General features: G+C 41.3%; 2 protein-coding genes across 2 annotated transcripts; one reads left to right on the top strand and one right to left on the bottom strand.

Annotated features, from left to right (window-relative positions):
* The first annotated feature begins 1,066 nt into the window (after positions 1-1,066).
* On the top strand, positions 1,067-16,911 carry LOC117822002 (semaphorin-3F-like). Its single transcript, XM_034696594.1, has 18 exons — positions 1,067-1,166; positions 3,789-3,925; positions 9,867-10,027; positions 10,143-10,205; positions 10,322-10,441; positions 10,644-10,737; positions 10,844-10,963; positions 11,084-11,229; positions 11,336-11,450; positions 11,555-11,624; positions 11,736-11,880; positions 11,973-12,195; positions 12,288-12,376; positions 12,471-12,512; positions 12,620-12,777; positions 12,872-12,939; positions 13,040-13,167; positions 14,854-16,911. The coding sequence occupies exons 2-18, from the start codon at positions 3,814-3,816 to the stop codon at positions 15,229-15,231; spliced, it is 2,232 nt and encodes a 743-aa protein (XP_034552485.1). The 5' UTR covers positions 1,067-1,166; positions 3,789-3,813; the 3' UTR covers positions 15,232-16,911.
* On the bottom strand, positions 15,967-25,833 carry wasb (WASP actin nucleation promoting factor b). The gene is made up of 11 exons (XM_034696596.1): positions 25,486-25,833; positions 24,427-24,567; positions 24,155-24,241; positions 23,922-24,018; positions 22,869-22,898; positions 22,735-22,770; positions 22,425-22,623; positions 19,188-19,366; positions 18,546-19,102; positions 18,298-18,409; positions 15,967-18,208 (listed from the first exon to the last, which is right to left on the bottom strand). Exons 1-11 carry the CDS (start codon positions 25,585-25,587, stop codon positions 18,150-18,152), a joined length of 1,599 nt encoding a protein of 532 aa, XP_034552487.1. The 5' UTR covers positions 25,588-25,833; the 3' UTR covers positions 15,967-18,149.
* Positions 25,834-25,876: the final 43 nt, after the last annotated feature.

Raw genomic sequence — 25,876 nt, 5'->3', positions numbered from 1 at the left:
AGAGGAATCTCAGGAATCTTTTTTCGGCTGACCTGGCTCTCACGGTGACACTGTCCGAGGGGCAGCCCCCAACCCCTCTTTAATAGTGTGTTTCAGCCCCTGCATCATGTATAAGAATAGTCTGTGGCCCCACTGGTGCATGCATAACATTGGTATAAAACAGTAGCTGCAGCAGTGCTGTTTATGTAGGGGAAAGGATTAGGGCCACTGAAAAAAATATATATATATATATATTATATATATATATTTTTTCCCCCAGAATTCTTACTTTTTTAAAATCAGAATTCTGGCTTTTTTCCCCTCAAAATACTGACTTTAATCTCAGAATTCTCACTTAAATCTCAGAATTCTGACATTTTTCTCAGAATTCTCACTTTAATCCACTGAAGAAAAAAAATTAAGGTCCAATATATTTATTATTATTATTTTTATTATGAGAAAAAAGTCAGAATTGTGACTTTAATCTCAGAATTCTGACTTTTTACTTAGAACAATAATAATTTTTTAGGTTTATTTCATTTTTTTTCAGTGGCCCTAATCCTCTTCCGTATTCATGAGCTATTCTGCTTAATTAAACTGTTCCTATAATTCCACTTAGGCTACTAGTATAATGCAGTTTGCATCAGAGAGGAGCACACACCAGCAGTGACAGGGTTAATCATACCCATATGGTGTACCAAGGGGTTTGGTCCAATGCTGCTGTGGGCCAACAGGAGAGGAAAGGCTGGGTGGGGGCAGAACAGAAGGGAGAGGACAGCGGGGCAGACTCTCTCCCAACACCTGCACCTGGTCACTTGATTCACACTCCAACTCAAGGATCAGCGGACCAACATCTTGCTCACATCCAGGCGATGGCTGCTTCTATCCAGGCGTAAACTTTGGGAAAGAGTGGCAGACGCGTTCAGGGATCAGCTGTGTTTTTTAATGTTTAATGGAAGAAACCACCCGGTTCACTGGGACTGATTAGGCTTAGTTTTTTTTCTTTCTCACCAAGGGAATTTTGCAAACCTATCGGATTGTTTTAAGCCTGCGCAGAGCTGCTCCTGCTTCTGCTGAAGGAGGTTTTCCAGACCCAGCTCCGAGGCACAATACGCGGGGAATGCAGCGGTAACATCCCGCAAGTTTTTTGGATCTCTAACGCGCAGCGAGAAAGTCCGAATTCAAAGGTAGGACATTTAACTTCTCTGTGGTTTAACTTTTAACTCCTGTGTGGTTACTCAGTCACTCTGAATGCTATTAGACTGAAGTCCTGCTCACATTTGGTCGGCTCCTATTTCTGGATGTTGAGTTCACAGGTAAGGGCGCACTCCTCCATGAAAAGAACAAGGTTGTTGAAAATCTGTAATTATTTCTCTCTAAATGGGTACCATGTGTTTGTACAGCTGAACTTTTAATCTGATCTGAGGGTACCACCCAACACAGAGAAACCACAGAAATACCGTCCTTCATAGAAATAAGTAGCCTCCGGTCAGGCCATCATGCGTGGAGCCCTACAGGCACATTATTCTGATGTGGTTCCTGAATGGTGATGTTTGACCATTTTAGGTTGTCTATTTAACTCTCTTATCATAATGAAAGAAGACTAAAATATGACACAGGTCATACATTTTGATTATACTGAGATACCATACACACATTGCCCTACCTTACAATTAAAAACAATAATCATATGAGCTGAAAATATGTCTGTGATCATCTCTTTCTCATTTTACTCTCATATGTTGACATTTATGGTGACATTATTCACATATGTATACATATACTTCATTCATTTTAAAGTGTAATTTATCAAAGGGCAGTTTTCATTGGTGATATTTTATTTGGGTGGCAATTATGTGTGACAGAAGATGTGTGTCCATCTCTTCTCATTACTCATGCTGCATATAGCTTTTATTTTGCACATGCATATTAAATTTTTTACTAAGTAGTGGGCTCATATTTATTAAAATCTGTTTAGTGTGACACAAAATTGCAAACAGTGAAATGCAACTGTCACACACTACAACCAGGTGATCATAATTCACACATAACAAAAGAAGACTAAAATATGACGTACAGGTCATTCATTCTGATCATACTGAGATACCATACACATATTGCCCTACCTTACAATTAAAAATCTATTCATATGAGCAGAAAATGTGTCTGTGATCATCTCTTTCTCATTTTACTCTCATATATTGACATTTCTGGTGACATTCACAAATGTAAACATACACCTCCTTCGTTTAAGAGTGTTATTAATCAAAGGCTGTTTTTATTAATGATATTTTATTTGGGTGGCAATTATGTGTGAAAGAAGATATGTGTTCATGTCTTTTTATTAATCATGGTGCATATAGCTTTTATTTTGATCATGCATATTCTATTTTTTACCAAGTAGCATGCTCATATTTATTAAAAATCTGTTTAGTGTGACACAAAATTGCAAACAGTGAAATGCAACTGTCATACACTACAACCAGGTGATCATAATTCACACATAACATGCACTAAAAGGGCACAAACAGACATCCAAGCACTACTAACGATTTGCTTTCACTGTAAAATATTGCATTGCAATGCATTGCACACTATATATTGACCAATTACTTGTTCCTTTGAAATTGAATTCCCCAGTACTGATCAACAGATATCAGCAGTAAATGAACCACGTTTGATGGGAGGAATGGAGATCAAGCTCCCCCGGTGAGCAGATATATGGCAACTGTGTGATGATGCCAGGAAGCCTGCGAGGCGTTCCCCCTGGCTTCTGTTTTCAATTTCCAAACATTCAGGCATGCCAGTCATTTCACTTTAATCGCAATGTTCATATTTTTCTGGGGAACATATTTTTCATACATTTTGGCGCTCATAAATCCTCACGTTATTGTGAAACATAATGAAATCATTTTGTGAAATCTCTCACTTGTTTTTCTGCACGAATGCCTCTCCCCCTCCTAAAAGCACTCGTTTTTCCAGGCTTGTACCTTGTGCCACCGGAGGCCAAGGCTACAAGGATGCCATGAGGAAAAAAGAAAAGCCCGTGGGATGGCTTATAGGCCGAGCAAAGCACACCTTCAGGGAGACAATTTAATGGATGTTGTGGACTCAGCTTTTAGTATTCATAATTTATATGGGATCCTCTCCAGCAAAGTGCAGATGCATAATGAATGCTTGAGTTAAGGTCTAACAGTTAGGCCACGTTTCAACACCCCTAAACTGTCAGAAATTGTTTCAGCGAGGACTACCTGTTTCTTTGAACTGTCATGTATTTCACTCGTCAACTCCTGGAAGAACGCTGACGTGCTTTGTTGAAGGAGAAGCAGACGGAATTACTGATGGGCATCAGAGTCTTTCTTTAATCATTTTTCTACAACAAACATGGATAAATATACGTTTAAGAAAGCATAACATGTTCAAGAGCATGTAGGAGATGACAAGGAGACATTAATCACCCTTTTTCAGACTTTTTTTCGTCCTGAATGTGCCGACAAATGCTTTTTTACAGTCTCAACACATACCTCACTACATTTACTCTTTAAATAAATAATAGGCCTGTCATATTTTCCAGAGCAGGTGTGAAGATTTGGACGTTGTTCTGTCCTGCCAAACTATACGTCTCCCCTAAGAAGGCTGCAGGCCAAACTTGTGATCCGAGAGATCAGAGAAAAAGAAAGAGAGAGAGAGAGAGAGAGAGAGGGGGAGAGAGAGAGTCTCTTTCCTGTCCTTCCTTCTTTTTCTGTCTCCCATTTCTCAAGGGGCACTCTGTAATAATAGTTCATTCCTCTTTCTTTTTTCTCCTCCAGATTTAGATCTCTGTGGGCTACCTGCATGACTGTTACCATGACAGCATCTGGAGCCCAACTCCTCCTGTTGGCCTTGTGTGTTTACAGAGGCTCGGCCCTTCAGCAGTCTGCTCCGCGGGTTCGCCTCTCCTTCAAAGGTGAGCTCTTACAGATTATAGAGAAACTGCTCTGACAGCGAGGATTGTCATAATTTCTCGTGCTCATTTCCCACCAAGTCACTCACGCACACGCCCACGCACTCGTCCACACGAACGCTCTTGTTTCCTCTTTTTACATATGTAAAGAACGTGTTTCCTGCCTCATGTCAAACAGCGCAGCACTGGAAACAAAAGGTGGATGTTACGTTTGGAGGGTTTACTGGTTGTGCCCTTCCACCGAGTTTCTACCCACACCCTGGAGCCAACACACTCCAGCCTGACCTGTCTCTTCTTCTTTGTTTTTGATGTCAGACATGATGACACAAGAAGGAAACACCTGAAATCTGATCCCAAGCACAAAAGGATGCTTTAGAGCTGTAAAGTTTGGCTGCGAGGTTGAAAAGTGGGGCTGGATGGTGGTTTTGAGACCCTTTTTTTGTGTAGGAACTTGGGATTTTCCCATGTGCCTATTAAATCCAACAGCAAAGCCTCACGTTACAGATATTTCAGTGGCACCTTTTGATGAAAACAATGCTGCATGATTACAGTTATTTCTACATCCCTATCATGTTGTCACTGTGAGCATGAGTGTCACACCTGAAGTATGTGTGAGGGAGCATTAAAGGTGTGAATCAGGTTTATAACATTCTTTGCTTTCATGTGGAGGTGGGTCAAAAAATGTTGTGGTCTGGAGTCAGGTCTAGACAACATCAACATGTTGGTGTCTTATCTTCAGTCATGTTTTTCATGTTGCAATATCTCTCTTTAGAGGATAATTAAGTTCCGTCTGCGGCGAGTAATGCTTTGCAGAAAGAGACCGCACGGCAGGAGACATTTTCTTTCTTAATATCTAATTAAAAAACATGTATCCTATTAAACTTTATATTTAAAGTTTTTATATTTTGGGGATTTTTATGCCTTTAATTGATAGGATAGCTGAAGAGAGACAGGAAATGTGGGGAGTAGAGAGTGGGGGAAGACATGCAGGAAATGGTCATGGCCGGGAGTCGAACCGGCGACCTCCCCGACAAGGACTGTAGCCTCCGTACGTGGGGCGCCCAGACCGATAGGCCACCAGCGCCCCAAACTTTATTTTTATATATATATATATATATATATATATATATATATATATACATTCTGTTAAAAGGCAAGTACGGTGTTTGCTACGTTCATTAACATGTTGGGAGACAGTAAAGTGAGTAGTCTAAATATTGAAGCAGATCCTTTACAAGACCAATATGTGTCTGTGCATGTTGTATATACCTTCATGCATGTTTGTAAATCAAGCAGCCTTACCCCAAAGCTACAGAGCCCGATGTCAAATTACCAAAAAGAAAAAAAAAACAAACAGCAAAGTTTCTATTTAGTAAGATTTGAATGAGGGGGACATCTGAAGCCGATTAGAGGTGAGCTGATCATGAGATGTGTCATTGCTGTTCTGAATTAAGTTGATTTTGTGCGACTGAAAACAGCTGTCTGCACACTGTGTGTGGCTGTTGTATACGGCAGCAGTTCTATTTGAGGTTCCAGTAATTTCTGCACATTCTTATATGAACTTAAACACTAATCCCCTTTCGGTAAACAGCTTATACACACCCGTGTTTCTTACTCTTACTCTTTTTCTTTTCTTTTTTTGCTATGCTGAATGTAGCAGCCTGACCAATTACACAAGTTTGGTCTTGAACTTGATGTGTTCCTCCCCGAGTGAGATACAGGAATTCACATCCGCGCTGAGCTCTCCCTACCAGATAAAGTTGCTCCTTCTGAGCATCTGTCGAATTTTCAGATTGTTGATAAAGTTTAGAGCCACTTTGAATGACTCACTCCCTCTTCCCCCCCTGAAGCGAACAAACAAAAAAAAATAAAGTTGGATTTACTGGCCAACTGTTTTCTGCCACCCTAAGGATTGATTGTTCATTGTTTGTGACACCGGGTCTCTTTGTTCCCCCGAGGCGCCTGTGGAGGAGGTTTTTCGGGGCGGCTGGTGGACATGTGACCTCTCTGAACGAATGAGCCGACCTGGGTGACACTCCAGAGGATACAGATCTAGCATTGTTTCCCGTGTCGCTGGGAAGCTGTGTCACTTAGACGCACTTCAAAGGGCTTCCCTCAGTCCCATTTGATAGAATTAGTCAGCAGCATCGCTCGAGAGCAAAATGTGCCGTGTAATTAAAGCCTCGTTTCAGAATCCCAGGCCCTCACCGTGCTGTCACCAGTTTGTTCATACTTGAGATAGGCCGGGGACTAAACTGGAGTGGTCATTAGAGCCTCAGTGACAATATGTTGTCAAGTTGTAACACGAGAGCTTATAATAGTGGCCCAGCTGAAGCTCCATGCTCGAATTGTACGTCCTTCCCAGTGTTTCCCTGTCAGTGTCACTATGCTGTCAGGGGATAAGTGTTGGCTGCATGTTTACCAGATGATGGCAGTACATTGTTTGCTATTTTTGGAGGATGGAGACATGTAAAGGGGTGTGGTGTTTCTACATTTAGCCCCCACTGTGAATCCACTACGGCCCAGTGGAGCTCATCCAGAGGCTTGTTATCCTGTGTTTACCTCTCAGGAACAAGACCGGACCCCCGTTCCCACCTCCGTGGCACCATGTCATGTCGTCCGGAGATCCGATTGCATCGCTTATTTTAGTCACACCTTGACTACATCCTGTGAACAGTGACCTCAAAAGGAAGATGGCGGCACTTTGATGTAAATAAAGATTGTGCTTCCTGCTGAATCCCCAGTAAGCCGGCTTCTGAGGGGTCTCTGTGAACATTTGTCATTATATAAGCCTGCTGTCTTTACCGGGCCTACATCGTGTCCCAGTGTGCAAACATGGTGGAGAATACTCTGAACATGTGTCTGTGCGCTGCTTTTTATGTTTTTAAATGGAGCAAAGAACAGTTGAACGGAAGAATGGAAAAAGTCACATTCAGAGGCAGAGCGCAGCACGGAGCCCTCTCAGCAGATGAAAATTGTTCAATCAAAGCTTTCAGGAGAACAAAAAAAGAAAAAAAAAGCAGAAACATTTTCCACCGCGGCGTGTCTTAACAGGTTACGCTCTGCTGAACACAATCCTGATCTTAAGAATTAGCAGCGAGTTCCACTGACCGTGTTCCCTCTGGGACCTGCATTTTCGCCCAACTCTGCAGGGCACGTGGTCCCTTAAACTCGATCACACAGCCAGGACACATAAAATATTGAGATCTTAAAAGCGAATGTGTTTCTTAAAATGCACCGAGTTGAGTTATATTTAATCAGTGACACACATTTTCTAGAAAAGAAGTGAGAAGGGTGTTGTTAAAGAGGCCACAAGTTCAGCCAAGTCAGTGATGAAACATGTTAAAGGCATAAAGGGAGTGATGTGAAGGTTTACAGAGGTTACCTCTGCTCCCCCTGCCGATACTTTCCAAAGAGGTGTTTCCTTTTTTAACAAAATCTTTATATTGACGGCCTGTTTAAGCAATTTAAGCCTGTAACACTGGGTGCATGGTGGGTAATAGTCAAGCACACAATCTTTTTGTGCAGAATATCTTGCTTTCCCTTGTCAGGAGCTGCTGGAGATTAGCACAATTTGGACTATTTGTTCTGTTTGTGGTGTGAAACATCTCAAATATCAAATACAGAGCCCATAAGAGAGCTGTCTGTGTCTGTTGAACCAAAGAGAAGAAAAGGTGTCAAATTCAGTGACTTCTAATAGTCTGTTGATCATCTTGGTGCCTGTGATTATCTTGGACATTGTATCACAGCACAAATAAAAGATGATGATGGTGATGATGGGGATATTTACAGACAATGCTGCAGGATGCATGCATAAACGTACAGTCTTTCATACAGGGATAGTATGTGTTCAGATACAGTGATGATGTCTTTTTTTAAGGACTTATTTTTCCTCTCTGTATAGAGCACATTTCAAGATAGCAACCTCACTGTAGGAGCAGTAATGTATGTGTTTCTGTCCTTTTATAGTTTTCGTATAATGTACAGTAGTTTGCAATTAGGCGTGGTTTGCCTTTACCTTTAATTGTACCCGTTCAGTTGTTTAGCTGGATGCAGACATTGACGAGATTGAACGGGTTGGGATATTTTGATATTTGACTGACGTAGTTGTTGTTATATTTGTAGGTCAAGTTTTGTTTTTATGTTACATTATTTTTCAGTCATTTGTTTAATAAATAGACAAAAATGTATACGAACTGGATTTGTACATTTCACATTACAAGCTCACTTTTCAATCTGAGTCGCTTCACTTACAAAGACTTCCTGTTCCTGATATTGATACGATGAGAATACTTCTCCAGCAACCTATAGGCTTCACTGCATTGCAGCATGTGTGTTTCCAAGGGTTGGCATGGGGCCCCTTGAAACCAAATATACATCTTAAGGTGCTTTCTGACGCTGGAACTTTCCCCATATACTAGGAACCTTTCGAGTAACTCTGTGCGTTTAGCAGGAACCAGTGTCTAAATTTAGTTCTGGGGGTAATTGATCTCCGCCCTGAGAAATCCCTGCTTTTGGATAGTACTTCCCATAAGTCTGGGAACTTTGGAAGGGACTGAAGGCGATCCGATCATATTCACGTTTAAAGAAGGGTCCTTAATTTACATATGAAATACTGGTGGCTGTGCACAAACACACACACACAAACACACACACACAAACACACACACACACACACACACACACACACACACACACACACACACACACACACACACACACACACACACACACACACACACACACACACACACAGAGGAAGGAGGAGAGATATCGCACTGGAATAATCCTACGTAACCTGGTGTTATTCGATCAGTAAGATTATACACCTACATGAACTATTACTCTGTTTTCCGTCCCTTTTTTTTACTTCTAGAGGATCCTTTAAGGTGTTGTTACAATTGTGGGGGTTGGTCTTTCAGGACAACAATCTTTACATTAAAAACAGGTGCTTAGTTTTCACCCAGACACTAGCTGAGCAGAGATAAGGGCAGACAGTCAGAGGCAGGAAAGGGAGATCGCACAAGAGCAAATACTTTCACTAACCTGATGTTATTTCATAATTAACACAACTTACCTGCTGCCTACATGATTTGTGACAACTACTTTTGTACCAATGTTCAGCAGAAACTTGAGGACAGAGCTTCACAGGTGGCTTTATTTAAAAAAACTAGTTCTCCTGATTTTTCTAATCTTCACTTGATTTCAGGCCAGGGTGGAAATGAAGTCAAATATGGGACATGGTATCTAAAAAGAAGTTCCTAGAACTAAAAGTTCCTGGTACTTTTGGTATAAATGTGCCTTTAGTATCATCTAATCAAGCACAAAAGTTGTTTTTTTTTGTTGCTTCTTTCAAAATGACTTTTGAGATGTTTCTTCTTTTTGAGTTCTGAAATAATTGAGTATGGAGGATTTCTTTCTGTCACGTTTTTAAAGTTGAAATGCTTTTACAAGGTGTTTAACTACTCAATGATACTTTAACATTAGCTGTTAAAGTAGGTATGATTGGCAAAGATAAGAAATGGTAAATGTATGCCATACCAATGTGTGTAACGTGTTAAAAAAAGTCATGCTATCCCTGTATAAGTGAATGTCCCTATTCCCTGCCCTATTCAGAAAATTGTGGACAAGCCCCTGGATGTCAGTAAAATTAGTGACTAGATGAGTCATCCTTCCAAAACTGTTTTAAGAAAACCCTTTTATTTGATTTCATATTCATGTATTTGCCAGATAATTAAATGATGCATGTTATCAAGCATTGTATGTGGACATTGGTACAGTTGCCTCTTTATAAAACAACAGTTTTTATATATTTTACATTTTAAACCCTGAACCTTTTTTGCCTCAGTATGAGTATTGTTCTACATTTACTGTCTTTCATCTGGGCCTAGCGTCTGTTTTAAAACTTGGACTGAATAACAAAGCTGGCACACTTTTCTCACAGAACTGATGGACACAAAAGCTGCTCGGCCCTTCAGCTTCTCCTTCAACACCAGCGATTATCGCATCCTGCTGATGGATCAGGATCAGGGCCGTCTGTACCTGGGCAGCAGGGAGTACCTGGTGGCTCTGGACATGCAGAATGTCAACAAGGAGCCTCTTATAGTGCGTACAAACTCCACCAGCTTCCTGTTTCATAAATCCAGTCTGCTATTTGGTATGTGGCGGTTAAGTCTCTGAATGCAGTGATCCTTAATAATCCTGTATTTCACAAACACAGATCCACTGGCCGGCGTCTGCGAAGAGAAAGGGGGAATGTCAGATGACGGGAAAGGGAAGACAGGTGGGATCTTGTGTTTATATCCGGTTCTTTCAAAAAAAAAAGGCATCTGCTTTTCAAGACGGCACAATGACGAGGGTGATGTTTGAATTCCATTTGTCTTACTCCTCTTTGTCTAGGGTGAATGTGCCAACTTTGTGCGCCTCATAGAGCCGTGGAACCGCACCCACCTCTACACCTGTGGGACGGGGGCGTACCAGCCGATCTGCACATTCATCAACCGAGGCTGGAGGGCAGAGGTGAACACAGACACATTTACGTTTTCCCCCTAGAGCTAGATTTACTGCAAAAGTCCCACAGCAGCAGCAGGCATGGAAAGCTTCTTCCTGATAAATATTTCAGGACTACAAACTGGGACAGTGATTTGTTTATGATTTTCCCATGTTCCCTTGTGACGTCTATTTTTAATGCATCTTCTTCCTGTCTTATCTGGCTGTGCAGGACTACCTGTTTAGGCTGGTCCCTGGGTATATGGATTCAGGGAAGGGGAAATGTTCTTACGATCCCAAACAGGAGAGCGTTGCAGTTCTACTCGGTAAGATATTCTACCATTTTCTGGAGGAAAAACACCAAATCTTATCAAAGTTCCTTCCTCCAGAGAGTCTCACTGTTTTATTCCCTTGTTTTTTTCACTCCTGCAGATGGTAATCTATACGCAGGTGTCCATATTGACTTCATGAGTACAGATGCTGCTCTGTTTAGGACCATGGGAGGCAGAACAGCCATCAGGACAGAGCAGTATGACTCCAGGTGGCTCAACGGTGAGTAAGTGTGGGTGTGAGGAGGTAAATGTCTGTGATTACAGGTTATGGTTCCTCTCATTTTATTTGACAACCACTTTGCTCAATCCTCTCTGCGCTTATGTGTCTTTATCCTCCCAGAGCCGGTGTTTGTTCAGATCCAGCAGATCCCTGACAGTGCAGAAAGGAACGACGATAAACTTTACTTTTTCTTCCGTGAGAAGACCCTGGACTCGAGCGGCGGGGCGAGCCCCAGTGTCTTAGCCCGGGTGGGGAGAGTGTGTCTGGTGAGCCAAACCTCATCCCATAGCTTGTGATAACAGATCTATCTTAGTTTGTAAAATGAAACCCATTGTAGGAATTGAGCCTTGACCCAATTTCCTCCCTGTCTAGAATGATGAAGGAGGGCAGAAGTCCCTGGTGAACCGCTGGACGACGTTCCTGAAGGCTCGTCTTATCTGCTCTGTGATTGGAGAAGACGGAGTGGAGACACGATTTGATGAACTACGTGAGGCACCGATGAAATAAGCACTGACTTTAAACTGATAGCATTTTAATTGCAGCGGCTTTTACCTTCCTGTTATTGATTTCGGTCCCTGTTTCATCTTCCAGGGGATGTGTTTATCCAGCCAACACAGGATGAACGAAATCCGACGGTGTATGCTCTCTTCACTACAGCTGGGTGAGTCAGTTTAAGATAAAATCACACCTCACCAGACCCGATCACACATCTTGAGGATGATTATGCTGTAACTGTTGCTCTAATTACCCTAATTGTGTCTTTCTGCTTTAGCTCTGTGTTCAAGGGCTCAGCCGTGTGTGTGTACTCGATGGCTGATATCCGTAATGTCTTCAATGGACCGTTTGCCCACAAACATGGTCATAATTATCAGTGGACAGAGTACACTGGCAAGATTCCCTACCCTCGGCCTGGAACTGTACGTCTCAGTTATCTCCTCTCCAAATTAATGCACTGCACAAATCTTAATCTGCAAATGTTGAAGTAACACTTCTTCTTTTTGTTGTCTAGTGTCCAGGAGGAACCTTCACCCCTGGCATCCGCTCCTCCAAGAACTTTTCAGACGAGGCCGTGAATTTCATCAGAGCCCATCCACTCATGTACCATCCAGTTTATCCCATCCACCGCCGCCCCCTGGTGGTGAGAACCGGCGTGGACTACCGCTTCACAGCAATGGTGGTGGACCAGGTGGATGCTGTGGACGCACGCTATGAGGTGTTATTCCTGGGGACAGGTGAGACAGCGGCATGACAGCTGGCTTTTCTGTTTAGGGAATTAGTTTGGCGAGAAAAGGAAATTATGAATTGTGTTTTCTCTCACTTCTAGATCGGGGAACGGTTCAGAAAGTTATCGTTCTGCCAAAAGACCCCACAAGCATGGAGGAGCTGACACTGGAGGAAGTGGAGGTTTTCCGGGTATGTTTACAAGTGTGATTCTAGAAAATAGAGACACCTTTGATTAAGAAATAACAAATAATCTAATAATCTTTTTATGTTTATGAACAAACAGAGCAGAGCTCCGGTCAAAACCATGAAGATCTCCTCTAAAAGAGTAAGTAAATCCCTGTCTCTGACTTGGTGACACATTTCACTGCAGATATCAGAACAAATTCATCAGAGTGACACTGAGCTGACTTTATTATCCTCGTGTCACCATAGCAACAGCTGTACGTGTCATCAGATGCGGGGCTGACCCAGGTGTCGCTGCACCGCTGTGGTGTGTACGGCAGAGCCTGCTCCGACTGCTGCCTGGCCCGAGACCCCTACTGTGCCTGGGACGGAGAGAGCTGCTCCGCCTTCACCCCGTCCACCAAGAGGTCAGGGACGCCTTTAATATTCACGACACGCTGTTCCTTTTCCGGGCGATAAAGTGAGAAAATCAACTCAATCATATTTGTTACATTTTTTCAGGAGGAGCAGGAGACAGGATGTGAAACACGGTGACCCACTGAGGCAGTGCAGAGGCTTTAACGCAAAAGGTGTGGACATTTCTGAGTGTGTTCGAACATCACATCACACACACTTCTGCGCCTCTTCGCAGGTTTTTAACGTGTCTTTTGCTTTTTTTTCTCTGTGCAGTGGAAAAACGTCTGAGAGAAACGGTGCAATTTGGGGTGGAGGGCAGCAGCACCTTCTTGGAGTGTCAGCCTCGCTCTCCTCAGGCCACCGTCAAGTGGCTCTTCCAGAGAGACGGGAAGAGGAAAGTGGTGAGGAAGACCTGCAGTTACATATGATTTCAAAGTGAAGGTGTTATTTGACGTTTTAGGTAACACAGAAAGGCATGGGTTAGATCAATCAATCAATCAATCAATAAATCTTTATTTATATAGCACCAAATTACAACAAATGTTATATCAGGTCTAAACTGTACTCTACGTTATATTATTAACAAAGACCCAACATCAAGACAGGATAAGATTCAGACTGATCTTATCTTAATCCACTATGAGCAGAGCACTTTGCAGCAAACTTCCTTTAACAGGCAGAAACCTCGAGCAGAACAAGACTCATGTTAGACAGCCGTCTGCCTCGACAGAGATAGATGAGAATATCAAAACTCTCATTACTGTACAGTAAATCCAAACCTCATCAGTACTTTATCTTTCTGTAGAACTCCAAAATATTGTTCTTAAAAATGAATAAAACGATATAAACTAACTGAGATGTATATGTGCTGATGATTGGATTTTACTTGGCTTGCTGTTTTGCATTTTAATGCTAAGCTTAGCTAACATACCTCTGTGGTGTTATATTTACATGACAGATATTACTATTCATTACCTGTTTTCACTCCTAACCAGAAATATACTTGAAATAACTTTTTTTTATCACTTAGATTTTATTTCCTTTTTTCAATTTAAGCAAAACAAAAGACAGAGGAAACAAAAAAACAAAAAAAAACAAATACAAAACAAAAACCTAAAAATTTTTGCCAGACTTTGTAATATCCAGTTTCCAATAAGTTCCACAATCATAGGTTTTGTACAGTATGTTTGTAAACTTTATGTTTAATGTAAAATGGAGGTTACTAATGTTTTCTACAGTAAGAAGGGGAGCAGCCACCACACACATCCTCTATTCCCAAAAATATAGTGTCCATTTTTCCCACCTTGTAATGTACAAATCTTTTCTTAATCTTAGCAGGAAAGTCATTTTTTCCATTTGAAATAACTTTTGAATGTTAATACATTAAAGGAGACCTATTATATTACATTTCAGCTTTCATTATATCAGTGTGAACAGCTTTGCATGATTTGCAGCTACAAAAACCTCCTTATTTATTTTATTCTGGCATCCATGAAAACCCTTATTTCAGCATAATTGAACCTTGAGCTGAAACACTTATGTGTGTTACTTTTCTCACAGAGAGTAATGCCGTCACAGAAAATATCTGTGGTTAGCCATTAACTCCTCATTAAAGCTATTAGCAGTTAGCTATTATTACATTACCTTGCTGTTATAATGCTGCGTACAGCTTGTGGTTCTGAGCATTCATGGAAGGTCTTGTAGATGGAACAGCCCCAGGTTTCAGTAACAGTTGAGACACAGATCCAGTGTTGTACCGGCCTTTGTTTACAAAGGAGTCATCAGTGAGGTGGTGAGCACAAACTACTACCTTGTGGCTGTTTTTGTCCTGAAAACATAAACTTCCCTCTGTTTTCTGGTGCCTTTGTCTTTGGATGTTTAAGAATAATGACAGCAACTCTCATGATTCAACTCTACTTCACAACGACATCAAACAACTTTTGTAGCTGTTGTATTGAGAGAACCCTGTCACCAGGAATTACACGCTGCTCCTCAACCAGTTGCTCATTTTAATTTTGTAAACAAACCCAGACACTTTGTGCCCTCTCTTTGACTTTTTTTTTTTCTGTTTTGTTCTTCATCCACAGCTTAACCGTCTGGGAGGTCTTCTCAAAACCAACCATGGCATCCTCCTGAAGTCTCTCAACCAATCAGACGCAGGGCTCTACCACTGCCTTGCCACCGAGAACAACTTCAAACACACGGTGGCCCGTGTGGCGCTGCGCATCCTGGACCGAGACATCGTCTTAGCTCTCACCGCTCAAGACGAGGACGAAGAGCCCAAACTACGTCACGTGGGACCTTACTCACAGTCACCCCTCAGCTCCACGCCCTTCCCACCTGAGATCAGACTGATTAACCAGTACTGCCAGTCCTACTGGGAACAGCTTAACCCCAAACAGCAGCAGCAGCGTAAACGCACAAGCCGCAGACACACAGAGAGCCAGGACCAAGGCCTCGGCTAGAGGACGGAACTCACCGTGTCCAGCACTGGCCTGTCTGGACTTTTAGTGGACTTTTATGTTTAACAGCATGTTTGTGCAGCACTTCTGTTCATTAGGCAGGTGATGCTGTCATGCTGTTGTTTTAGTACCATGCAGGTGGTTTTGCAAGTTTCTGCCTATAAAACACAAGTTGTGAATATTTTAGATTATAAAAAACACGGTATGTTTTTAAAGTGATGGTCAATCTTTAAGACACCTGCTCATGTACAAAGTTAAAATCAAGCTGACTTTGAGACTGGATACTTGCACCAATCGTAGGGATTATTATAAAACCTTATCTGATGTTATGTTCAGGAACGCATGGGCAATCGTAATATCTCTCACTTGCAGCAGAATTGGTGCCTTTAGTGCAAAAAAAACAAAGGATAAAAATCATTATGAATGGCACTCTTGTCTGAAAAATATGCATGACAGCAAAGATTTCAGCTGCTGATTTTATGACATACCATGAGGTGTTTTAAACTGGATGTGAAACAGACTGACAGAAATTCTAACATCTCACGTTAGCTATAAAAGCAAACAAGACGGGCCTGAAACTTCTGCTGGGGTAGACACCAGAAGAGGTGATAAACAGGATGTAGACCAAAAGAGAGTTTGTTTACAATTTCCCCAGCAAGGTTTCACAGTGAGTGTTGTGTTTGCCATTTAAAAAGAGGAAGGGTAAGACAGTTTGGTGGAGAATATCACGCACACACGTACAGGAAATGTATCTCTTTATCCAAGGAGCTGCCTAAATAGACACAAACTAAAAGGTTCTCACGCTTGCTTTAAATGTTACATTTCCCACAGTCCTTGAATGCACCAATAAGGGCTTTCTAATGACTACAGGGTTACCATCTCGTAAGCACAATGTTACTGTGTTGATAATAAAAAACAACTGCTCTTTGTACTGGATCTCATATTTTATGTTACATCTTTAAACAGACTGTGATGTTCAGTCATACAGTGTAGTTGATAGGCTCGACGTGCAAAACCACAGGTGTTGTACTTTAAAGTATCTTGAAACAGAAATGTAATATATTGATTGTGAATATAATATATATGGTCATTGGATTACTCTTGTATTGTATGAAGATATGATATAAATGCATATGTTGCATGCATTTCTGTCGTTGTTTGTGGCAAGTTGTACATTTTACTGTTTTGGACTGTGGTGTGTTATGATGTTTGTAAGGTGTAATGTGTTCTGCTAAGCTAATTCCAGTGGATGTTGTCATATAATGACTCCCATACTGCCCTGTGCTCTAGTGACCTCCTGTATGTGAGTGTTAAAGATTTGTATAGCGTACAGTGTTCTTCCAGTTATGCACTTTGTTGGTGTTGGGATTTGAGGGAAATGGGGTCTTTGCACAGATGTATGAGAAAATGATACCAGAACATAATGTTTTTTTTATGTACAGTATGTTATAAAAATGGGAATGAATATGGATCCGATTTAGTATTGATTGTTGGTGTTCTGTCATAAGCTGTATTTACAGGATTTTTAAAAAATGGCTCTTTTTAAGGAAGCACAAGAGACAAGTTATTTCCAGTCAGAGCCTCTGTTCACCTTCATTGCGAGTAACACAGTGCTGTTATAATAATGAATCCTACACTGGAAATGTTCAAAACAGTATATAAACATTTCAGAATTCTCTTAAACTTTGTTTGTTTTTTCCATTTCAAGTCATTTTTATTGAATTTTTCAAGCTTTTTAATCCATCACTCACACAGTTTCTGTCCATTGACTGTATATAAAGATGGAAAAGGGGTCTCTCCACCTTCTCCTGTTGTACAAAAGTGAAACCAAAATACTCCCTGCAATAGCTGCTGACATCTCACGTGGATGGCCCCAGAGCAGGGTGTAAAATGAACACCCGCCAAGCGCCAATGGTGGCTAAAAAATAATTTTGGCGTGTAAAACAAAAACACACACCCGCCAATGGCCGATGGAAAATTTTCGTATTGCATGTGAGGTTTGGTTTTCATACTTCCGCCCATTTCTGTTGACTGTCAGGATATTTTGACCCTCGCGGCGCGCTGTACTTGTGTTGTGATTTGGTACGTTGGGAACGGCGTGACGTCAGCTACTGGGGTTCTATTCATTCCCTTTGCTTGAAGAAGCACGGCGGGAAGAGCGTTTCGAGGAAGATGGGGCGACACATTCCCGGCGTGAAGCCACCACAAACAAAAAAGATGAACAAAGTGGCAGGAGATGATCAGGAAGAAGAAGAGACAGCTAAACGGAGTAATGTCACTAAACGTTTTTATTTGGCCAGTGAAAAATATTTACGGCTGGAAAATATTTGGAGGTCACTAGCCAATGGCAGATGAGTTAAAAAGTTAACTTTACGCCCTGCCCCAGAGTCTTTGCAGAAAGGATTGGCTCTTGGAGTTGTAGTATTCTTTGAAGCAGTTATAGAAAGGTCAATGACTCCTGTGTTTGTTTTTCTGTCCATCCTCAACAGCTGCATTTGACGACAGAGGTTTCAATCATGGTGTCATAACCCATTTTAAGAATTGAATGACATTGAAACTAAATTCAGGAAAAATTAAAGGGGTATAAATCAGCATGATGATGACTAATTATGAAGACAAAAATCGTGCTTGGGAAAAAAATCTTTAACTTGCAACTTGTTTTTTCAGTTTGACCCAAGTCCAATTTGTTGACATGGAGGAGGCGGGGCTTTATGACTGTCACTGAAGCCAGTCAGTTGTGGACTTCTAAATGTCCAGGCTTTGAGTTGGGGGAGCTGACATGATGTCCATATTCTTGTGCAGTCTACCTCTCTGTCATGTTCAAGTTGTGTTCAAGTTTGAAGTTATTGGGAGTAAAAAAACAGCAAAATGGAAAACGGTTTAAATTTAAAATCACACGAGAGCCAAGTTCAAAATACATATTAGTCATCCCATTCATCATCGTCATCGTCATCATCTCCACCCTCGTCTTCGCTTTCATCTGAAAAGAAAATAAGCATGTGAGACACATGGTGCCCTTTGGTTCAGTTGTACCTTTTAGAACAGAATAATTACAGTTTTTAAACTCACCAGAGGAATGGATGACTTTACTCCTCTTCTGCATGACAGACATAAGAGCACCCACAATGCCCTCTTCAGACCCTTGTGATGCACTTGGAGCTGCATCAGGACTTTCTGTAACCTGAAACACAAACCCAGACAGAGACAGCACATGAACAAAAAAAGTCTACCTAGATTTTTTAAAGAACATAAAAAAAGAAGCACAGCAGAGTGAAAATAAGACGTGTATGATTCTGAGCAAAGAAAAGTTGCTTTACATTTTTGAGCTTCTTCCCAAGTCGGATCTGATCCAACAAGGCTCCTCTGCCTTCTCCGCTGCCGGAGGATGGCGGAGTAGGTGGTGGTGGACCACCAGAGAGAGGAGGAGGAGGGGGACGGAAATCTGAAGATGGAGCAGGTGCAGGAGGAGGTGGAGGAGGAGGAGGAGGAGGTCCCCCACCTCCTCTGCCAGGTGCAGATGGAACAGGAGGAGGCTGGAAACCTGAGCGCTGTTGGCTGGACGGAGGTGGGGGAGGAGGCAGGCTGTGTGAAGATGATTTTTGAGGAGGTGATGAGAAGTGAGAAGATGTAGAGTGTGCTGGTGGAGGTGGAGGAGGAGGACCGCCTCTGTTCATTGAAGGAGGTGGGGCTGGGACTCCTCCTCGTGCTGGAGGCGGATGGGAAGAAGGGCTCCCTCGCTGCGGCTGGCCTGGGAGAGCAGGGAGGGGGCCAGAGCGACCTCGTGGAGGTGGGGGGGTTGGAGCAGAGTGACCGGAGCCTGGAACAGGAGGCAGAGGTCCTTGTCTACCAGGTGGAGGTGGTGGATGTCCGGAGGCTGAAAAGCAACAGAACAAGAAGAGAATCAAAGTCCAGTCTAACCTTCAAGCCTTTTTGTGGAAACAGCTCTGAGTAACCCTCACCTGCTCTGTTGGCCTCCCGTTTGACTGCTTCCATTCCTCCAGACTGCTCGATGATGTTATATATGAGCTGGGAGGTTTGTTCATCCCTCATCTCAGCCTCACCGATCCCAGCCTTGGAGAGCAGCTTCGACAGGTCAGGGTCCAGATTGTTTGGATCAAAGCCCACATGAGAAACATGTCTGATGGGAATGAAAGAAGGAGGATTGTACAATACAGTAACAGACTTTTATACAGTAGATGTTAGGTAACACCAACATTATTTTACAGTAGCTTGCTGGTTGTTGGACTGAAACAGAGTTATTTAAATACATAATTTTTTTTCTAACATTCATAACTTCTGAAACTACATGCAACTTTTGTTTTAGTCAGTTTTTCTCTATTTTTTTTTATGGTACAAAACCTAGATGATAAAAAACATTAATTTAACATGTACTCTAGTGAAAAGTCTTGATTGAATTATTGTATTGTATTATTGTATTGCTGACAGAAGCTTGATAGTCAGCTCACCCAAAAAAAATGTTTGCTATATTTTTCATCATATTAAATCTTAACCTGTTAAAACAAACGTTTAAATATGCTAGTTGTCTGCTTACTACAGCTTTGAGTAATTTAAGTTCAACAAAAGATCCAAAAAAGTTTTTAACTTTCCTGTGACAATTAAGATTTTTGAGTGTTTTGGTTTATGTATGACCTGAGCGGCAACAAAAATATGAAGCCCATGGGGAAGTGTTATAAACTGTAGTTCATTAAGCGTCCGCTTGAGGCTGGCTAGAGAAACACCAGAAACCACAAACACACCAATTCAAAAAGACGATATTTACAGCAATAATAAACATGTTTACAGCCTGGTTAAAAAAAACGCTTCTGTCTGAAGCACACACTGTACGGGGGGGGTGAATTTTTTTACAACTCTGTATTTTCGAATATACTATAAAGGCATTGCTGACTTGACTGACAGGTGAGAACACTGTAGCTGTTGGCGAGAAGGCTGAAAGCCCGCCTCTGTACGTCACACTAGCTTGACAGCAGTTCCCAGAGGAACATTTTACTGCTCAAGGCTTTCTCTTCTAAGTCTCCAGAGACAAAATTGAGATTCTCACTTCAGCCTCATTCAAGTTTCAAATTGTTCTCATTAGTTTCTCCTAAAATTCACTAGGAGAAATAGTTGAGATCATGACATGAGTCTTATTTGAGACTTAAATGAGAGATCTCATTAATGGCTCATTTTCTTCTCTTTTTTTAAATATGTTTTTTGGCCTTTTTGCCTTTATTTGACAGGACAGCTGAGGAGAGACAGGAAATGTGGGGAGTAGTAAGCGGGGGAAGACATGCAGGAAATGGTCGACCAGCTGGGAATCGAACCGGCGACCCCTGCAACGAGGACTAAAGTCTCTGTATGTGGGGCGCTTAGACCGCTAGGCCACCAGTGCCTAAAAGAGTCCACCCCTTTAATTGTAATAATCTGGATAAATCTGGTCAGCCCTTTTGCGGCCCATATTTTAAATAAATGGTGTGTCATACCTGGTATGAAATCTCTATCTTTTGCAATTTCTCTCAAATCCACTAAATCTTTGTGAAGTTGTTTTGTTCTAAACAGACTTGTAAAGGAAGGACCATACTGTGAAGTCAAAGAAGAGATCATTTCACATCTAAATATCTGATCTTGAAGTGGTTCAAATGTTTAATGAGAATTGTAAGTTTGTGGACAATTACGTTGAAATGTTAATTTTGCAGGGCACTATAAATGTTGATGAAAAGATGAGCTCAGGCTCTTTCTTTGCTCCATCTGAGCTCAACTTGAGACACAAAAACTGAGTCTGACAAAAACAAATGGATGAGGTTAGATTGAGATAATTGAGAGAGCTCCCTGATTTCTCCACCTGAGCTCAAAAGGAGTCACAACACTTGAGAAATACCTGAGAATCATTTCAGATTTAGACCAGATCTCCTTTTGAACTGAAAGGGAGACTTAGCTGAGACTTTTTACAACTTTTTTTTCTGGAGGCAAGAATGAGAAACAGGAGACATAAGCTATAATCTCATTTTGCTTTCAAACAGATCTCATTGTTGTCTAGGAGACAGAAATGAAACACTTTTGAGATCTCCTCTCTACATTTATTCTCCTATGGGTTAGGTTGCGTTCAACATTTCCAATATGGCTTCCGCTGACAATTAGCTTCAAAACAGCGCTCAGGAACAGAAGGGTGACGTCACGGATACTACGTCCATTATTTATACAGTCTATGGTATGACCTGTGAGCATGGGCACTTATTGCAGTTGGGTCACCTTTTTGGCTACTTATGCCTTTCTTTTGTTTCATTTTTCTTTAATTTTTTATAAATTCTATATTTTTTTATAGAGTACTTATTAGTTTTTATCAAACTTGATTCAGCACCATAGACTATAAAATATGGACGTAGTATCCGTGACATCACCCATCTGTTCCTGAGAGCTGTTTTGAAGCAAATCGACGGCAGCAGCCATATTGGAAATGCAGAACTCAACCAGGCAGAGTGTGACGTGTGAGCCTCCTAGCCAATAGCTATGTGTTCCCGACTGGGAGTCATGTCAGTCATGTCCTTATTTGGGCAAAACTCGTAATCGTAATATCTTCTGAACCGTCGCGTTCGAAAAAAATTCACCCCCTGTACAGTGTGTGCCAATAGAGAGATTAGCTTTGTAGGGCCAAGCCGTTTTTTGAACCAGGCTGTAAACATGTTTATTAATGCTGCAAAGATCGTCTTTTTCCCATTCATGTCTATGTGGTTTCCGTTGTTTCTGCAGCCAGCCTCAAGGGGATTCTCGATGTATTGCAGTTTATAACACTTCCGCATTGGCTTCATCATGTGAGACCGGAGGTTGCCGCTTGGTGTGTATGTGGTTTCAGGTACTTCCAGAGCCAGCCTCAAGCGGCTCCTAGATGAACTGCAGTTTTTAGCACTTCCGCATTGGACCCATATCTTTAGACCGGAGGTTGCTGCTTGGGTATGACCTGTGAGCATGGGCACTTATTGCAGTTAGGTCGCTTTTTTGGCTTCTTTTGTTTTATTTTTCTTTAATTTCTTATAAATTCAATATTTTTTTTACAGACTAATTATTTGTTTTTATCAAGCTTGACTCAACACATTTTTTCACCTTGGGTTAGATGCTGTTGGTCAACTTCTTCTGGAGTAACCAACAGCAACTCTTGCTAGCTTGCAAAGCTATGCTATCAAAGTGTCTTGCCCTTCACTTACTTGAATCCACTGGGAGCTCCTATGTCTGCTTTGGAGAGTTTCACGCCTTTTTTCTTGCTCTTCTTGTCTTTCTTTCCTTTCACGCTCAGGCCTGAGGCACCAGTAGGTGTGGGCATCGAGCGATAGCGGTTGGACTGGATATCTGGGTTCTGGATTTCCACTGTAGCCATGTGGAAAGAGCCAGGACTGCCAGGTGAGGCTTTGGGGAAACACAGAACATCAGCAGGTGAATGTTTAGTTTTTTAAATGCTATGCTTTGCTGCTGGTGGTGAAAGTCATAGTAGAAAAATACTGGGGATAAGGAAGTTACCTTTTTCATGTGGGACATGAGGCAGGGAACCTCTGTCTACCATGAAAAAAAAACAAGTATTAATTTAACTAACAATTTGATAAATACAGTTTTTAAATGCAGTTACATCATGGTGAAGTGTAATACTGTCTTACCACTGCTCGGCAGAGGGCGCTGTTTCTTATCTGTTAGTATTAAGGAGACAGAAGAAACCACTTTACATGAACTCTCACCACACTATAACATAATATTTACTTGGCTAAAATACACATTAAACAGTTTCCTATTAATCAATTGAGGGAGTAAGACATTTTTTTTTCTATTATATTTATAATTCATCATTTTGTCCTGATTTTCTATACTTTTACAAGAAAAAACTGATGATTAACCCTCCTGTTTTGTTTGTTTCTTAGGGACAGCAATAATGTTCCTGGGTCAACTTGATCCAGGGCATATTTAATTATCCAAAAGTGTCAGAACCCCAAAAAATCCCAATAAACATTTTTAAAATCTCATTATTAACTCCATTAATAAGCATTTAAATCAATATTTAGTGCATTGGTGTTCTTTATTTCTCACAGATCATAGTTCAATGAAGATAATTCATTCGTTTGTTTTTTTTTATTCATGTTAAAACTTTTTTTATGTACATTGGAAAGTGATTGAGGTGAAATATGTAGTGCAGTTGCAAAGAAACATTTAGTATTTGACACTTCTGACCCCTTTTAGCCTCCACTTTGACTTCAGGGTCAAATTGACCCACGAACAGTATCTATGTAATATAAATATGCAGGGGGGGTTGCAAATGTAGGAAATGAACCATTGTCATTTTATATGTTCATGCTAATTAAGCCAAGCAGAAGAAGTTTCATAGCAAAAAAATACTTTTAACATTTTTTTAACTTTAAAATGGGTCAATTTGACCCGCAACCTAACAGGAGGGTTAAATACAATTGCCGTGAAATGGATGCACAAGTTTCTGCAGTAGATTTCTTGCTAAGGGCTCAGTTGTAAATAGTTCAGATTTGGGAGAAAAAGTGACCTAATTTAAACTGAATTTGAGTATATTCTCCTGAATTATATTGCAAGCATCAGTAACATTTCAAGAAAAACAACAGAGTTGCAAATATGACCATGATTGTGTTAACATTATGACACATTCTAATTCTAAATATATATGACATAGTGTCAGGCATTGCTTCACTTACCCTGGCGATTGCTTCTTTGGTTGATTTTCTCCTGCACAGCATTTTGGAAAGCCTCAGCTTCCTGTCGCTCAGCAAAGTTCAATCCGACCTGACAGTCCTGAGGTATAATGAAATGAGTAATACATTTCACTGACGGAAAATTATTCTACAAAGATTGGTTGTATACTGAGGGTTAACACAAACTATTTCAAGGTGCGTCATCATGGAGATAGGTCAGATGAGGTTGTGCTTACATCTGCAGGAAAGGTGTGAAAGTATGGCTGTGGTGAGAAGTAAACAATCTGGTTGTAGAGCTCCTGCTCCCAAACTTGCCTCCCTGTCTGTGGAAAACATGATTATTATGTCTGTCAGTTGGTATTACTCATAGAAGATGTGAGTAATCTTATGTCAGTGTTTCGTAACTTTAAAGCACACACTTTGATTAGCTCATCAGTGTAAGAAGACACAGTTTTCTGCAGCCTTGTTGTTTTAGGTTCTTGCTATGATAGTGAGTCTGAGAGGATACCTTCAAGTCAAACATGCGGATGAAGTAGGAGCGCAGAGGGTTGTCTTTGACGAAGCAGACCACGCCTGTGTGCTGCAGGCTCCACATGGATGGACTGTGAGGCAGAGCCATGTACAGCTGTGCTACTGCTGTAGCCATGGACTAAACACAAAAACACACACACACACACACACACACACACACACACACACACACACACACACACACACACACACACACACACACACACACACACACACACACACACACACACACACACACGCATAAAAATGAGATGAGTGAGCAGTTGTAAAAACTTTACTGCACTACACATGTAAATGTGAACTTTTGTGGTGAGGACTCACTTCCTTGTACGCTTTCATTTGCTCTGATAACAGTTAAAGGGCCCTCAAAGTCACTCATACGTGTAGCTCATTGTGTTATATTGCTCTGTTGTGATGTCAGTCTGTCACAACTATTGTTGTTAAATTGAAGTCGGTAGCTTTAAGAAAGTCAGGAACAAAGAAGCCGCTTCTTCACTGTTAGACTGAAACCAGCTATGTTGTCTAATTCTGACACCAGAGGAAGAAACGATTCAGCCACCACTTCCTGTTACAGCTGCCTCCTTTTTGATGACCTAATGTCAGTACTTCATGTTTAACTGCAGCTACCTAAAAGTAAAGCAGACTACTTACAGAAGAGTATGTTGTAGGAATAAAAAGTACTTTTCTGGAATTCATTTCAATTTGAAGGAGACAGTAAACAAAAAGCAGGTCACAGATGGAGTCAAACTTTAAAAATGTTGCACAGAGTTACAGGTGAAATGCACAGACTCTCATTTCTGGGTTCAGTTATCAACTGTGATCATTCAAATTCAGGATATGATGTCAAACCATGAATGGTAAAGAGCTGTCCTGAGGTTACCTACATTCTTATGAAGCAACTGGGATAACCTGCACTGTCAAAGATATCTTTACCATTCATTTTTACAATAACCTCTCATAACAGTGAAAGTCAAAGTCAAGAGAAGTACAGCAGGATATCAGTCCTCAAGTGGACCCTCATCAGATCAGGACTTACAGTACACCTTCTGCCCAGCAGATCCTCCAGCTTCTCGCTCTCCTGCGGGCTCAGCAGAGAGCTCTGGGTGTTGTCCGCTTTACTTTTAGATCCCCGGCTCATGATTCTGTTTTAAAGCTCCCACTTTATCTTAAATTAACGTGAACAGCATTAAAAAAGTAAAAGCGTCCTCTCTACAATGTCAGAACACTGAGCTCTACAGTCAAGGAAGTTTCTCTTCTCTGTTCTGCGCGCACATCAACTCAAAGCAGGAAACAGCCAACCACACTTCTCTAACCCCCGCTTTTCTTCTTTTTCTCAGACGCAGAGCACAAACGAATGTGTTACTTCCATTTTCAGAGGGAAGCTGTTCACTATTGCTCCACTAATGCGTGTAAAAAGCGACACCAAT

The sequence above is a fragment of the Notolabrus celidotus genome, chromosome 11, assembly GCF_009762535.1.
Source record: "Notolabrus celidotus isolate fNotCel1 chromosome 11, fNotCel1.pri, whole genome shotgun sequence".
Taxonomy (NCBI): Eukaryota; Metazoa; Chordata; class Actinopteri; order Labriformes; family Labridae; genus Notolabrus; species Notolabrus celidotus.
Note: the sequence above shows the minus strand (reverse complement) of the source record. Positions and strands in the feature narration are given on the sequence as shown.

Bases quoted from the DNA above. Each gene is read 5' to 3' on its own strand.
- LOC117822002 (XM_034696594.1), top strand. From the start codon at position 3,814: ATGACTGTTACCATGACAGCATCTGGAGCCCAACTCCTCCTGTTGGCC. The intron at 11,625-11,735 runs GTGAGTCAGTTT...TTTCTGCTTTAG, and splicing joins GCTCTCTTCACTACAGCTGG to CTCTGTGTTCAAGGGCTCAG. The intron at 12,778-12,871 runs GTCAGGGACGCC...ACATTTTTTCAG, and splicing joins TTCACCCCGTCCACCAAGAG to GAGGAGCAGGAGACAGGATG.
- wasb (XM_034696596.1), bottom strand. From the start codon at position 25,587: ATGAGCCGGGGATCTAAAAGTAAAGCGGACAACACCCAGAGCTCTCTG. The intron at 22,899-23,921 runs GTAAGTGAAGCA...TAATACTAACAG, and splicing joins CCAAAGAAGCAATCGCCAGG to ATAAGAAACAGCGCCCTCTG. The intron at 19,103-19,187 runs GTGAGGGTTACT...GTTGCTTTTCAG, and splicing joins ACGGGAGGCCAACAGAGCAG to CCTCCGGACATCCACCACCT.